Raw genomic sequence first — 21,214 nt, 5'->3', positions numbered from 1 at the left:
CACACACTCTACAATACACACTGCAGAGCACACACACTGCAATACACACACATGTACACAACACTGAGGACACACACACACTACAATACACACTGCAGAGCACACACACTGCAATACACACACATGTACACAACACTGAGGACACACACACACTACAATACACACTGCAGAGCATACACACTGCAATACACACACATGTACACAACACTGAGGACACACACACACTACAATACACACTGCAGAGTACACACTGCAATACACACACATGTACACAACACTGAGGACACACACACTCTACAATACACACTGCAGAGCACACACACTGCAATACACACACATGTACACAACACTGAGGACACACACACACTACAATACACACTGCAGAGTACACACACACTGCAATACACACACATGTACACAACACTGAGGACACACACACTCTACAATACACACTGCAGAGCACACACACTGCAATACACACACATGTACACAACACTGAGGACACACACACTCTACAATACACACTGCAGAGCACACACACTGCAATACACACACATGTACACAACACTGAGGACACACACACACTACAATACACACTGCAGAGCACACACACTGCAATACACACACATGTACACAACACTGAGGACATACACACTCTACAATACACACTGCAGAGCGCACACACTGCAATACACACACATGTACACAACACTGAGGACATACACACTCTACAATACACACTGCAGAGCACACACACTGCAATACACACACATGTACACAACACTGAGGACACACACACACTACAATGCACACTGCAGAGCACACACACTGCAATACACACACATGTACACAACACTGAGGACACACACACACACATACACACACACACTACAATACACACTGCAGAGCACACACACTGCAATACACACACATGTACACAACACTGAGGACACACACACTCTACAATACACACTGCAGAGCACACACACTGCAATACACACACATGTACACAACACTGAGGACACACACACTCTACAATACACACTGCAGAGCACACACACTGCAATACACACACATGTACACAACACTGAGGACACACACACTCTACAATACACACTGCAGAGCACACACACTGCAATACACACACATGTACACAACACTGAGGACACACACACACTACAATACACACTGCAGAGCATACACACTGCAATACACACACATGTACACAACACTGAGGACACACACACACTACAATACACACTGCAGAGTACACACTGCAATACACACACATGTACACAACACTGAGGACACACACACTCTACAATACACACTGCAGAGCACACACACTGCAATACACACACATGTACACAACACTGAGGACACACACACACTCTACAATACACACTGCAGAGCACACACACACGTACACAACACTGAGGACACACACACTCTACAATACACACTGCAGAGCGCACACACACTGCAATACACACACATGTACACAACACTGAGGACACACACACTCTACAATACACACTGCAGAGAGCACACACACTGCAATACACACACATGTACACAACACTGAGGACACACACACTCTACAATACACACTGCAGAGCGCACACACACTGCAATACACACACATGTACACAACACTGAGGACACACACACTCTACAATACACACTGCAGAGAGCACACACACTGCAATACACACACATGTACACAACACTGAGGACACACACACTCTACAATACACACTGCAGAGCACACACACACTGCAATACACACACACGTACACAACACTGAGGACACACACACTCTACAATACACACTGCAGAGCACACACACACTGCAATACACACACATGTACACAACACTGAGGACACACACACACTCTACAATACACACTGCAGAGCACACACACACTGCAATACACACACATGTACACAACACTGAGGACACACACACTCTACAATACACACTGCAGAGCGCACACACTGCAATACACACACATGTACACAACACTGAGGACACACACACTCTACAATACACACTGCAGAGCGCACACACTGCAATACACACACATGTACACAACACTGAGGACACACACACTCTACAATACACACTGCAGAGCACACACACTGCAATACACACACATGTACACAACACTGAGGACACACACACTCTACAATACACACTGCAGAGTACACACACACTGCAATACACACACATGTACACAACACTGAGGACACACACACTCTACAATACACACTGCAGAGCACACACACTGCAATACACACACATGTACACAACACTGAGGACACACACACTCTACAATACACACTGCAGAGCACACACACACTGCAATACACACACATGTACACAACACTGAGGACACACACACACTACAATACACACTGCAGAGCACACACACTGCAATACACACACATGTACACAACACTGAGGACACACACACTCTACAATACACACTGCAGAGCGCACACACTGCAATACACACACATGTACACAACACTGAGGACACACACACACTACAATACACACTGCAGAGCACACACACTGCAATACACACACATGTACACAACACTGAGGACATACACACTCTACAATACACACTGCAGAGCACACACACTGCAATACACACACATGTACACAACACTGAGGACACACACACTCTACAATACACACTGCAGAGTACACACACTGCAATACACACACATGTACACAACACTGAGGACACACACACACTACAATACACACTGCAGAGCACACACACTGCAATACACACACATGTACACAACACTGAGGACACACACACACACTACAATACACACTGCAGAGCACACACACTGCAATACACACACATGTACACAACACTGAGGACACACACACTCTACAATACACACTGCAGAGTACACACACACTGCAATACACACACATGTACACAACACTGAGGACACACACACTCTACAATACACACTGCAGAGCACACACACTGCAATACACACACATGTACACAACACTGAGGACACACACACTCTACAATACACACTGCAGAGCACACACACACTGCAATACACACACATGTACACAACACTGAGGACACACACACACTACAATACACACTGCAGAGCACACACACTGCAATACACACACATGTACACAACACTGAGGACACACACACTCTACAATACACACTGCAGAGCGCACACACTGCAATACACACACATGTACACAACACTGAGGACACACACACACTACAATACACACTGCAGAGCACACACACTGCAATACACACACATGTACACAACACTGAGGACATACACACTCTACAATACACACTGCAGAGCACACACACTGCAATACACACACATGTACACAACACTGAGGACACACACACTCTACAATACACACTGCAGAGTACACACACTGCAATACACACACATGTACACAACACTGAGGACACACACACACTACAATACACACTGCAGAGCACACACACTGCAATACACACACATGTACACAACACTGAGGACACACACACACTACAATACACACTGCAGAGCACACACACTGCAATACACACACATGTACACAACACTGAGGACACACACACTCTACAATACACACTGCAGAGTACACACACTGCAATACACACACATGTACACAACACTGAGGACACACACTCTACAATACACACTGCAGAGCACACACACTGCAATACACACACATGTACACAACACTGAGGACACACACACACTACAATACACACTGCAGAGCGCACACACTGCAATACACACACATGTACACAACACTGAGGACACACACACTCTACAATACACACTGCAGAGCACACACACTGCAATACACACACATGTACACAACACTGAGGACACACACACACACTACAATACACACTGCAGAGCACACACACTGCAATACACACACATGTACACAACACTGAGGACATACACACTCTACAATACACACTGCAGAGCGCACACACTGCAATACACACACATGTACACAACACTGAGGACATACACACACTACAATACACACTGCAGAGCACACACACTGCAATACACACACATGTACACAACACTGAGGACACACACACTCTACAATACACACTGCAGAGCACACACACACTGCAATACACACACATGTACACAACACTGAGGACATATACACTCTACAATACACACTGCAGAGCACACACACTGCAATACACACACATGTACACAACACTGAGGACACACACACTCTACAATACACACTGCAGAGTACACACACACTGCAATACACACACATGTACACAACACTGAGGACACACACACACTACAATACACACTGCAGAGCACACACACTGCAATACACACACACGTACACAACACTGAGGACACACACACACTACAATACACACTGCAGAGCGCACACACTGCAATACACACACATGTACACAACACTGAGGACATACACACTCTACAATACACACTGCAGAGCACACACACTGCAATACACACACACGTACACAACACTGAGGACACACACACTCTACAATACACACTGCAGAGCACACACACTGCAATACACACACATGTACACAACACTGAGGACACACACACACTACAATACACACTGCAGAGCACACACACTGCAATACACACACACGTACACAACACTGAGGACACACACACACTACAATACACACTGCAGAGCACACACACTGCAATACACACACATGTACACAACACTGAGGGGACACACACACTACAATACACACTGCAGAGCACACACACTGCAATACACACACATGTACACAACACTGAGGACACACACACTCTACAATACACACTGCAGAGCACACACACTGCAATACACACACACGTACACAACACTGAGGGGACACACACACTACAATACACACTGCAGAGCACACACACTGCAATACACACACATGTACACAACACTGAGGACACACACACTCTACAATACACACTGCAGAGCACACACACTGCAATACACACACATGTACACAACACTGAGGACACACACACTCTACAATACACACTGCAGAGCACACACACACTGCAATACACACACATGTACACAACACTGAGGACACACACACTCTACAATGCACACTGCAGAGCGCACACACTGCAATACACACACATGTACACAACACTGAGGACATACACACTCTACAATACACACTGCAGAGCACACACACTGCAATACACACACATGTACACAACACTGAGGACACACACACTCTACAATACACACTGCAGAGCACACACACTGCAATACACACACATGTACACAACACTGAGGACATACACACTCTACAATACACACTGCAGAGCACACACACTGCAATACACACACATGTACACAACACTGAGGACATACACACTCTACAATACACACTGCAGAGCACACACACTGCAATACACACACATGTACACAACACTGAGGACACACACACTCTACAATACACACTGCAGAGCGCACACACACTGCAATACACACACATGTACACAACACTGAGGACACACACACTCTACAATACACACTGCAGAGCGCACACACTGCAATACACACACATGTACACAACACTGAGGACATACACACTCTACAATACACACTGCAGAGCACACACACTGCAATACACACACATGTACACAACACTGAGGACACACACACTCTACAATACACACTGCAGAGCGCACACACTGCAATACACACACATGTACACAACACTGAGGACACACACACTCTACAATACACACTGCAGAGCGCACACACTGCAATACACACACATGTACACAACACTGAGGACACACACACACTACAATACACACTGCAGAGTACACACACACTGCAATACACACACATGTACACAACACTGAGGACATACACACTCTACAATACACACTGCAGAGCGCACACACTGCAATACACACACATGTACACAACACTGAGGACACACACACTCTACAATACACACTGCAGAGCACACACACTGCAATACACACACATGTACACAACACTGAGGACACACACACTCTACAATACACACTGCAGAGCACACACACTGCAATACACACACACACGTACACAACACTGAGGACACACACACACTCTACAATACACACTGCAGAGCACACACACACTGCAATACACACACATGTACACAACACTGAGGACACACACACACTACAATACACACTGCAGAGTACACACACACTGCAATACACACACATGTACACAACACTGAGGACATACACACTCTACAATACACACTGCAGAGTACACACACACTGCAATACACACACATGTACACAACACTGAGGACACACACACTCTACAATACACACTGCAGAGCACACACACTGCAATACACACACATGTACACAACACTGAGGACACACACACTCTACAATACACACTGCAGAGCACACACACTGCAATACACACACATGTACACAACACTGAGGACACACACACACTCTACAATACACACTGCAGAGCGCACACACTGCAATACACACACATGTACACAACACTGAGGACACACACACTCTACAATACACACTGCAGAGCGCACACACTGCAATACACACACACATACACAACACTGAGGACATACACACTCTACAATACACACTGCAGAGCACACACACTGCAATACACACACACGTACACAACACTGAGGACACACACACTCTACAATACACACTGCAGAGCGCACACACTGCAATACACACACATGTACACAACACTGAGGACACACACACTCTACAATACACACTGCAGAGCACACACACTGCAATACACACACATGTACACAACACTGAGGACACACACACACTCTACAATACACACTGCAGAGCGCACACACTGCAATACACACACATGTACACAACACTGAGAACACACACACTCTACAATACACACTGCAGAGCGCACACACTGCAATACACACACATGTACACAACACTGAGGACACACACACACACTACAATACACACTGCAGAGTACACACACACTGCAATACACACACATGTACACAACACTGAGGACACACACACTACAATACACACTGCAGAGTACACACACTGCAATACACACACATGTACACAACACTGAGGACACACACACACTACAATACACACTGCAGAGCACACACACTGCAATACACACACATGTACACAACACTGAGGACACACACACTCTACAATACACACTGCAGAGTACACACACACTGCAATACACACACATGTACACAACACTGAGGACACACACACACTACAATACACACTGCAGAGCACACACACTGCAATACACACACATGTACACAACACTGAGGACACACACACTCTACAATACACACTGCAGAGCACACACACACTGCAATACACACACATGTACACAACACTGAGGACACACACACACTACAATACACACTGCAGAGCACACACACTGCAATACACACACATGTACACAACACTGAGGACATACACACTCTACAATACACACTGCAGAGCGCACACACTGCAATACACACACATGTACACAACACTGAGGACACACACACTCTACAATACACACTGCAGAGCATACACACTGCAATACACACACATGTACACAACACTGAGGACACACACACACTACAATACACACTGCAGAGTACACACACACTGCAATACACACACACGTACACAACACTGAGGACACACACACTCTACAATACACACTGCAGAGCACACACACTGCAATACACACACATGTACACAACACTGAGGACACACACACTCTACAATACACACTGCAGAGCGCACACACTGCAATACACACACATGTACACAACACTGAGGACACACACACTCTACAATACACACTGCAGAGCGCACACACTGCAATACACACACATGTACACAACACTGAGGACACACACACTCTACAATACACACTGCAGAGCGCACACACTGCAATACACACACATGTACACAACACTGAGGACACACACACTCTACAATACACACTGCAGAGCACACACACACTGCAATACACACACATGTACACAACACTGAGGACACACACACTCTACAATACACACTGCAGAGCACACACACACTGCAATACACACACATGTACACAACACTGAGGACACACACACTCTACAATACACACTGCAGAGCGCACACACACACTGCAATACACACACATGTACACAACACTGAGGACACACACACTCTACAATACACACTGCAGAGTACACACACTGCAATACACACACATGTACACAACACTGAGGACATACACACTCTACAATACACACTGCAGAGCACACACACACTGCAATACACACACATGTACACAACACTGAGGACACACACACTCTACAATACACACTGCAGAGCGCACACACTGCAATACACACACATGTACACAACACTGAGGACACACACACTCTACAATACACACTGCAGAGTACACACACTGCAATACACACACATGTACACAACACTGAGGACACACACACTCTACAATACACACTGCAGAGCGCACACACTGCAATACACACACATGTACACAACACTGAGGACACACACACTCTACAATACACACTGCAGAGCGCACACACTGCAATACACACACATGTACACAACACTGAGGGGACACACACACTACAATACACACTGCAGAGTACACACACACTGCAATACACACACATGTACACAACACTGAGGACACACACACTCTACAATACACACTGCAGAGCACACACACTGCAATACACACACATGTACACAACACTGAGGACACACACACTCTACAATACACACTGCAGAGTACACACACTGCAATACACACACATGTACACAACACTGAGGACACACACACTCTACAATACACACTGCAGAGCGCACACACTGCAATACACACACATGTACACAACACTGAGGACACACACACTCTACAATACACACTGCAGAGCGCACACACTGCAATACACACACATGTACACAACACTGAGGGACACACACACTACAATACACACTGCAGAGTACACACACACTGCAATACACACACATGTACACAACACTGAGGACACACACACTCTACAATACACACTGCAGAGCACACACACTGCAATACACACACATGTACACAACACTGAGGACACACACACTCTACAATACACACTGCAGAGCACACACACTGCAATACACACACATGTACACAACACTGAGGACACACACACTCTACAATACACACTGCAGAGTACACACACTGCAATACACACACATGTACACAACACTGAGGACACACACACACTACAATGCACACTGCAGAGTACACACACACTGCAATACACACACATGTACACAACACTGAGGACACACACACACTACAATACACACTGCAGAGCGCACACACTGCAATACACACACATGTACACAACACTGAGGACACACACACACTACAATACACACTGCAGAGCGCACACACTGCAATACACACACATGTACACAACACTGAGGACACACACACTCTACAATACACACTGCAGAGCACACACACTGCAATACACACACATGTACACAACACTGAGGACACACACACTCTACAATACACACTGCAGAGCGCACACACTACAATACACACACATGTACACAACACTGAGGACACACACACTCTACAATACACACTGCAGAGCGCACACACTACAATACACACACATGTACACAACACTGAGGACACACACACACTACAATACACACTGCAGAGTACACACACACTGCAATACACACACATGTACACAACACTGAGGACACACACACACTGCAATACACACACATGTACACAACACTGAGGACACACACACACTACAATACACACTGCAGAGCACACACACTGCAATACACACACATGTACACAACACTGAGGACATACACACTCTACAATACACACTGCAGAGCGCACACACTGCAATACACACACATGTACACAACACTGAGGACACACACACTCTACAATACACACTGCAGAGCACACACACTGCAATACACACACATGTACACAACACTGAGGACACACACACACTCTACAATACACACTGCAGAGCACACACACTGCAATACACACACATGTACACAACACTGAGGACATACACACTCTACAATACACACTGCAGAGCGCACACACTGCAATACACACACATGTACACAACACTGAGGACACACACACACTACAATACACACTGCAGAGCACACACACTGCAATACACACACATGTACACAACACTGAGGACACACACACTCTACAATACACACTGCAGAGCACACACACTGCAATACACACACATGTACACAACACTGAGGACACACACACTCTACAATACACACTGCAGAGCACACACACTGCAATACACACACATGTACACAACACTGAGGACACACACACTCTACAATACACACTGCAGAGCACACACACTGCAATACACACACATGTACACAACACTGAGGACACACACACTCTACAATACACACTGCAGAGCACACACACTGCAATACACACACATGTACACAACACTGAGGACACACACACTCTACAATACACACTGCAGAGCGCACACACTGCAATACACACACATGTACACAACACTGAGGACACACACACTCTACAATACACACTGCAGAGCACACACACTGCAATACACACACATGTACACAACACTGAGGACACACACACACTACAATACACACTGCAGAGCACACACACTGCAATACACACACATGTACACAACACTGAGGACACACACACTCTACAATACACACTGCAGAGTACACACACACTGCAATACACACACATGTACACAACACTGAGGACACACACACACTACAATACACACTGCAGAGCACACACACTGCAATACACACACATGTACACAACACTGAGGACACACACACACTACAATACACACTGCAGAGCACACACACTGCAATACACACACATGTACACAACACTGAGGACACACACACACTACAATACACACTGCAGAGCACACACACTGCAATACACACACATGTACACAACACTGAGGACACACACACTACAATACACACTGCAGAGCACACACACTGCAATACACACACATGTACACAACACTGAGGACACACACACACTCTACAATACACACTGCAGAGCACACACACACTGCAATACACACACATGTACACAACACTGAGGACACACACACTCTACAATACACACTGCAGAGCGCACACACTGCAATACACACACATGTACACAACACTGAGGACACACACACTCTACAATACACACTGCAGAGCACACACACTGCAATACACACACATGTACACAACACTGAGGACACACACACTACAATACACACTGCAGAGCACACACACTGCAATACACACACATGTACACAACACTGAGGACACACACACTCTACAATACACACTGCAGAGCGCACACACTGCAATACACACACATGTACACAACACTGAGGACATACACACTCTACAATACACACTGCAGAGCACACACACTGCAATACACACACATGTACACAACACTGAGGACACACACACTCTACAATACACACTGCAGAGCACACACACTGCAATACACACACATGTACACAACACTGAGGGGACACACACACTACAATACACACTGCAGAGTACACACACACTGCAATACACACACATGTACACAACACTGAGGACACACACACTCTACAATACACACTGCAGAGTACACACACTGCAATACACACACATGTACACAACACTGAGGACACACACACTCTACAATACACACTGCAGAGCACACACACTGCAATACACACACATGTACACAACACTGAGGACATACACACTCTACAATACACACTGCAGAGCACACACACTGCAATACACACACATGTACACAACACTGAGGACACACACACTCTACAATACACACTGCAGAGCACACACACTGCAATACACACACATGTACACAACACTGAGGACACACACACTCTACAATACACACTGCAGAGCACACACACTGCAATACACACACATGTACACAACACTGAGGACACACACACTCTACAATACACACTGCAGAGCGCACACACTGCAATACACACACATGTACACAACACTGAGGACATACACACTCTACAATACACACTGCAGAGCGCACACACTGCAATACACACACATGTACACAACACTGAGGACACACACACTCTACAATACACACTGCAGAGCACACACACTGCAATACACACACATGTACACAACACTGAGGACACACACACTCTACAATACACACTGCAGAGCATACACACTGCAATACACACACATGTACACAACACTGAGGACATACACACTACAATACACACTGCAGAGCACACACACACTGCAATACACACACATGTACACAACACTGAGGACACACACACTCTACAATACACACTGCAGAGCGCACACACTGCAATACACACACATGTACACAACACTGAGGACACACACACTCTACAATACACACTGCAGAGCACACACACTGCAATACACACACATGTACACAACACTGAGGACACACACACTCTACAATACACACTGCAGAGCACACACACACTGCAATACACACACATGTACACAACACTGAGGACACACACACTCTACAATACACACTGCAGAGCACACACACACACTGCAATACACACACACGTACACAACACTGAGGACACACACTCTACAATACACACTGCAGAGTACACACACACTGCAATACACACACATGTACACAACACTGAGGACACACACACTCTACAATACACACTGCAGAGCACACACACTGCAATACACACATGTACACAACACTGAGGACATACACACACTACAATACACACTGCAGAGCACACACACTGCAATACACACACATGTACACAACACTGAGGACACACACACTCTACAATACACACTGCAGAGTACACACACACTGCAATACACACACATGTACACAACACTGAGGACACACACACTCTACAATACACACTGCAGAGCACACACACTGCAATACACACACATGTACACAACACACACACATACACACTACAATACACACTGCAGAGCACACACACTGCAATACACACACATGTACACAACACACACACATACACACACTACAATACACACTGCAGAGCACACACACTGCAATACACACACATGTACACAACACTGAGGACACACACACTCTACAATACACACTGCAGAGTACACACACACTGCAATACACACACATGTACACAACACTGAGGACACACACACACTACAATACACACTGCAGAGCGCACACACTGCAATACACACACATGGACACAACACTGAGGACATACACACTACAATACACACTGCAGAGCGCACACACTGCAATACACACACATGTACACAACACTGAGGACACACACACACTACAATACACACTGCAGAGCATACACACTGCAATACACACACATGTACACAACACTGAGGACACACACACTCTACAATACACACTGCAGAGCACACACACACTGCAATACACACACATGTACACAACACTGAGGACACACACACACTACAATACACACTGCAGAGCATACACACTACAATACACACACACGTACACAACACTGAGGACACACACACTCTACAATACACACTGCAGAGCGCACACACTGCAATACACACACATGTACACAACACTGAGGACACACACACACTACAATACACACTGCAGAGCACACACACTGCAATACACACACATGTACACAACACTGAGGACACACACACTCTACAATACACACTGCAGAGCACACACACTGCAATACACACACATGTACACAACACTGAGGACACACACACACTACAATACACACTGCAGAGCACACACACTGCAATACACACACACGTACACAACACTGAGGACACACACACTCTACAATACACACTGCAGAGTACACACACACTGCAATACACACACATGTACACAACACTGAGGACACACACACTCTACAATACACACTGCAGAGCATACACACTGCAATACACACACATGTACACAACACTGAGGACACACACACACACACACATACACACTGCAGAGCACACACACTGCAATACACACACATGTACACAACACTGAGGACACACACACTCTACAATACACACTGCAGAGCGCACACACTGCAATACACACACATGTACACAACACTGAGGACATACACACTCTACAATACACACTGCAGAGTACACACACTGCAATACACACACATGTACACAACACTGAGGACACACACACACTACAATACACACTGCAGAGCACACACACTGCAATACACACACATGTACACAACACTGAGGACACACACACTCTACAATACACACTGCAGAGTACACACACACTGCAATACACACACATGTACACAACACTGAGGACATACACACTCTACAATACACACTGCAGAGCACACACACTGCAATACACACACATGTACACAACACTGAGGACACACACACTCTACAATACACACTGCAGAGTACACACACACTGCAATACACACACATGTACACAACACTGAGGACACACACACATACACACACACTGCAGAGCGCACACACTGCAATACACACACATGTACACAACACTGAGGACACACACACTCTACAATACACACTGCAGAGCGCACACACTGCAATACACACACATGTACACAACACTGAGGACACACACACTCTACAATACACACTGCAGAGTACACACACACTGCAATACACACACATGTACACAACACTGAGGACACACACACTCTACAATACACACTGCAGAGCACACACACTGCAATACACACACATGTACACAACACTGAGGACACACACTCTACAATACACACTGCAGAGTACACACACACTGCAATACACACACATGTACACAACACTGAGGACACACACACTCTACAATACACACTGCAGAGTACACACACTGCAATACACACACATGTACACAACACTGAGGACACACACACACTACAATACACACTGCAGAGTACACACACACTGCAATACACACACATGTACACAACACTGAGGACACACACACATACACACACACTGCAGAGCGCACACACTGCAATACACACACATGTACACAACACTGAGGACACACACACTCTACAATACACACTGCAGAGCGCATACACACTGCAATACACACACATGGACACAACACTGAGGACACACACACTCTACAATACACACTGCAGAGCACACACACTGCAATACACACACACGTACACAACACTGAGGACACACACACTCTACAATACACACTGCAGAGTACACACACACTGCAATACACACACATGTACACAACACTGAGGACACACACACTCTACAATACACACTGCAGAGCATACACACTGCAATACACACACATGTACACAACACTGAGGACACACACACACACACACATACACACTGCAGAGCACACACACTGCAATACACACACATGTACACAACACTGAGGACACACACACTCTACAATACACACTGCAGAGCGCACACACTGCAATACACACACATGTACACAACACTGAGGACATACACACTCTACAATACACACTGCAGAGTACACACACTGCAATACACACACATGTACACAACACTGAGGACACACACACACTACAATACACACTGCAGAGCACACACACTGCAATACACACACATGTACACAACACTGAGGACACACACACTCTACAATACACACTGCAGAGTACACACACACTGCAATACACACACATGTACACAACACTGAGGACATACACACTCTACAATACACACTGCAGAGCACACACACTGCAATACACACACATGTACACAACACTGAGGACACACACACTCTACAATACACACTGCAGAGTACACACACACTGCAATACACACACATGTACACAACACTGAGGACACACACACATACACACACACTGCAGAGCGCACACACTGCAATACACACACATGTACACAACACTGAGGACACACACACTCTACAATACACACTGCAGAGCGCATACACACTGCAATACACACACATGGACACAACACTGAGGACACACACACACTCTACAATACACACTGCAGAGCACACACTGTACTGTACTGTATATGTTATTTCTTGTGCAGGTGATTGTGAAGAACCTGTCCAGTGGAACGCGCGTGGTCCTGAAATCTCATTATGGCTATGGAGTGAACGAGGTGAAAATCATGGGCCAGGAGCGTTTCCTTGTGGCACAGACTTCTCACACCCTCCTTTTTGGAGATTTGAGCACCAACAGGCTCAGTGAGGTATTGCATTGGCTGCAGATGGTAAATGTATTATTGTTAAGCGTTCTCAAATAAATAATGACATATGATTACTGCCCTCTTTCACTAGGTGGCCTGGCCCGCTTCTGGAGGCAACGAGAAATTCTTCTTTGAAAATGAGAATGTGAGATCAGCAAGATATTCATTCATCTTTTCTGCCTGTCTGCCTGCCCCTCCCCCCACACCTCTGCCTGCCCCTCCCCCCACTCCTCTGCTTGCCCTTCCCCCCACTCCTCTGCTTGCCCATCCCCCCACTCCTCTGCCTGCCCCACCCCCCCAAACCTCTACCTGCCCTTCCCCCCACACCTCTGCCTGCCCCTCCCCCCATTCCTCTGCCTGCCCCTCCCCCCATTCCTCTGCCTGCCCCACCCCCCCAAACCTCTGCCTGCCCCTCCCCCCACACCTCTGCCTGCCCCTCCCCCCACTCCTCTGCCTGCCCCTCCCCCCACTCCTCTGCCTGTCTCTCCCCCCACACCTCTGCCTGACCCTCCCCCACACCTCTGCCTGCCCCTCCCCCCACACCTCTGCCTGCCCCTCCCCCAAACCTCTGCCTGCCCCTCCCCCAAACCTCTGCCTGCCCCTCCCCCCACTCCTCTGCCTGCCCCTCCCCCCACACCTCTGCCTGCCCCTCCCCCACACCTCTGCGTGCCCCTCCCCCCACTCCTCTGCTTGCCCATCCCCCCACTCCTCTGCCTGCCCCACCCCCCCAAACCTCTACCTGCCCTTTCCCCCCACACCTCTGCCTGCCCCTCCCCCCATTCCTCTGCCTGCCCCTCCCCCCATTCCTCTGCCTGCCCCTCCCCCCATTCCTCTGCCTGCCCCACCCCCCCAAACCTCTGCCTGCCCCTCCCCCCACACCTCTGCCTGCCCCTCCCCCCACTCCTCTGCCTGCCCCTCCCCCCACTCCTCTGCCTGTCTCTCCCCCCACACCTCTGCCTGACCCTCCCCCACACCTCTGCCTGCCCCTCCCCCCACACCTCTGCCTGCCCCTCCCCCAACACCTCTGCCTGCCCCTCCCCCCAACCTCTGCCTGCCCCTCCCCCCACTCCTCTGCCTGCCCCTCCCCCCACACCTCTGCCTGCCCCTCCCCCACACCTCTGCGTGCCCCTCCCCCCCCCCCCCCCCACACCTCTGCCTGTCACTGTTTTCCTCCAATTAAATCTCTTCTTCCCGTTACGTGTTTCCTTCCTCTATCGGTCTTTCTTTATCCGGAATCATTGTACCTCTCTGATGAATTTACTGGTGTGTGTCTGACAGGTCTGCATGATCTTCAATGCTGGTGAGCTCACTTTAGTGGAGTACGGCAGCAATGAAATATTGGGGAGCGTACGCACAGAGTTCATGAACCCCCATCTTATCAGGTGACAGTAGGCCAAGATCATCCAGGAGAAAGGGCTGTAGGTAGATGGGAATAAGAAATGGGTGACACCCCTTAATTCTAGTCCTCCCCAATAATAGACTTTGTCTATCCGCAGTGCTCGTCTGAATGAGAGGAAGCAGCGTGGTGTGGAGAACAACAAGAAGCTGGCCTACCTCATCGATATGAAGACCATCGCTATAGGTAGAGCTATGACTTCCTTGCCTACTCTCTGGTGTCATATCGCCTTGCCATGTTCCCATCATAGCAGCTTACCCAAAGCTCCGTCCACCATGTTCCCATCATATCCGCTTACCCAAAGCTCTGTCCACCATGTTCCCTATCATATCACCTTACCCAAAGCTCCTTCCACCATGTTCCCATCATATCAGCTTACCCAAAGCTCTGTCCTCCATGTTCCCATCATATCACCTTACCCAAAGCTCTGTCCACCATGTTCCCATCATATCACCTTACCCAAAGCTCTGTCCACCATGTTCCCATCATATCAGCTTACCCAAAGCTCTGTCCTCCATGTTCCCATCATATCACCTTACCCAAAGCTCTGTCCTCCATGTTCCCATCATATCACCTTACCCAAAGCTCTGTCCTCCATGTTCCCATCATATCACCTTACCCAAAGCTCTGTCCACCATGTTCCCCATCATATCACCTTACCCAAAGCTCTGTCTACCATGTTCCCATCATATCACCTTACCCAAAGCTCTGTCCTCCATGTTCCCATCATATCACCTTACCCAAAGCTCTGTCCACCATGTTCCCATCATATCACCTTACCCAAAGCTCTGTCCACCATGTTCCCCATCATATCACCTTACCCAAAGCTCTGTCCACCATGTTCCCATCATATCACCTTACCCAAAGCTCTGTCCACCATGTTCCCATCATATCAGCTTACCCAAAGCTCTGTCTACCATGTTCCCATCATATCAACTTACCCAAAGCTCTGTCCACCATGTTCCCCATCATATCACCTTACCCAAAGCTCTGTCCACCATGTTCCCATCATATCCGCTTACCCAAAGCTCTGTCCACCATGTTCCCCATCATATCACCTTACCCAAAGCTCTGTCCTCCATGTTCCCATCATATCACCTTACCCAAAGCTCTGTCCACCATGTTCCCATCATATCACCTTACCCAAAGCTCTGTCCACCATGTTCCCATCATATCACCTTACCCAAAGCTCTGTCCACCATGTTCCCATCATATCACCTTACCCAAAGCTCTGTCCACCATGTTCCCCATCATATCACCTTACCCAAAGCTCTGTCCACCATGTTCCCCATCATATCACCTTACCCAAAGCTCTGTCCTCCATGTTCCCCATCATATCACCTTACCCAAAGCTCCGTCCACCATGATCCCATCATATCACCTTACCCAAAGCTCTGTCCTCCATGTTCCCATCATATCACCTTACCCAAAGCTCCGTCCACCATGTTCCCATCATATCACCTTACCCAAAGCTCTGTCCACCATGTTCCCATCATATCACCTTACCCAAAGCTCTGTCCACCATGTTCCCCATCATATCACCTTACCCAAAGCTCTGTCCACCATGTTCCCCATCATATCACCTTACCCAAAGCTCTGTCCACCATGTTCCCATCATATCACCCTACCCAAAGCTCTGTCCTCCATGTTCCCATCATATCACCTTACCCAAACCTCTGTTCACCATGTTCCCATCATATCAGCTTACCCAAAGCTCCGTCCACCATGTTCCTCATCATATCGGCCTACCCAAAGCTCTGTCCACCATGTTCCCATCATATCACATTACCCAAAGCTCTGTCCACCATGTTCCCATCATATCACCTTACCCAAAGCTCTGTCCTCCATGTTCCCATCATATCACCTTACCCAAAGCTCTGTCCTCCATGTTCCCCATCATATCACCTTATCCAAAGCTCTGTCCACCATGTTCCCATCATATCACCTTACCCAAAGCTCTGTCCACCATGTTCCCCATCATATCAGCTTACCCAAAGCTCTGTCCACCATGTTCCCATCATATCAGCTTACCCAAAGCTCTGTCCACCATGTCACCTTACCCAAAGCTCTGTCCACCATGTTCCCATCATATCCGCTTACCCAAAGCTCTCTCCACCATGTTCCCTATCATATCACCTTACCCAAAGCTCTGTCCACCATGTTCCCATCATATCACCTTACCCAAAGCTCTGTCCACCATGTTCCCCATCATATCACCTTACCCAAAGCTCTGTCCACCATGTTCCCATCATATCCGCTTACCCAAAGCTCTGTCCTCCATGTTCCCATCATATCACCTTACCCAAAGCTCTGTCCTCCATGTTCCCATCATATCAGCTTACCCAAAGCTCCGTCCACCATGTTCCCATCATATCAGCTTACCCAAAGCTCTGTCCACCATGTTCCCATCATATCACCTTACCCAAAGCTCCGTCCACCATGTTCCCCATCATATCACCTTACCCAAAGCTCTGTCCTCCATGTTCCCCATCATATCACCTTACCCAAAGCTCTGTTCACCATGTTCCCATCATATCAGCTTACCCAAAGCTCTGTCCACCATGTTCCCATCATATCACATTACCCAAAGCTCTGTCCACCATGTTCCCATCATATCCGCTTACCCAAAGCTCTGTCCACCATGTTCCCATCATATCAGCTTACCCAAAGCTCTGTCCTCCATGTTCCCATCATATCACCTTACCCAAAGCTCTGTCCTCCATGTTCCCATCATATCAGCTTACCCAAAGCTCCGTCCACCATGTTCCCATCATATCACCTTACCCAAAGCTCTGTCCTCCATGTTCCCATCATATCACCTTACCCAAAGCTCCGTCCACCATGTTCCCATCATATCAGCTTACCCAAAGCTCCGTCCACCATGTTCCCATCATATCACCTTACCCAAAACTCCGTCTACCATGTTCCCCATCATATCACCTTACCCAAAGCTCTGTCTACCATGTTCCCCTCATATCACCTTACCCAAAGCTCTGTCCACCATGTTCCCCTCATATCACCTTACCCAAAGCTCTGTCCACCATGTTCCCCTCATATCACCTTACCCAAAGCTCTGTCCTCCATGTTCCCATCATATCACCTTACCCAAAGCTCCGTCCACCTTGTTCCCATTATATCACCTTACCCAAAGCTCTGTCCACCATGTTCTCATCATATCCGCTTACCCAAAGCTCTGTCCTCCATGTTCCCATCATATCTGCTTACCCAAAGCTCTGTCCACCATATTCCCATCATATCACCTTACCCAAAGCTCTGTCCACCATATTCCCATCATATCACCTTACCCAAAGCTCTCTCCACCATGTTCCCATCATATCACCTTACCCAAAGCTCTGTCCACCATATTCCCATCATATCACCTTA

At 47.3% G+C, this 21,214-nt stretch overlaps 1 protein-coding gene across 1 annotated transcript in view; it reads left to right on the top strand.

The window, feature by feature from the left end:
- Positions 1-21,214, top strand: part of IFT172 (intraflagellar transport 172) — a 619,018-nt gene that overhangs the window by 157,951 nt on the left and 439,853 nt on the right. Inside the window, exons 11-14 of the mRNA XM_068279802.1 lie at positions 16,276-16,437; positions 16,526-16,579; positions 17,713-17,816; positions 17,931-18,016. Of these exons, the coding sequence (XP_068135903.1) occupies positions 16,276-16,437; positions 16,526-16,579; positions 17,713-17,816; positions 17,931-18,016 (406 nt within the window). The remainder of the gene's footprint in view (positions 1-16,275; positions 16,438-16,525; positions 16,580-17,712; positions 17,817-17,930; positions 18,017-21,214) is intronic.

This window comes from Hyperolius riggenbachi, chromosome 4 (assembly GCF_040937935.1).
Source record: "Hyperolius riggenbachi isolate aHypRig1 chromosome 4, aHypRig1.pri, whole genome shotgun sequence".
Classification (NCBI taxonomy): domain Eukaryota; kingdom Metazoa; phylum Chordata; class Amphibia; order Anura; family Hyperoliidae; genus Hyperolius; species Hyperolius riggenbachi.
The sequence above is the reverse complement of the archived record's forward strand: the minus strand, read 5'-3'. Positions and strand labels throughout refer to the sequence as shown.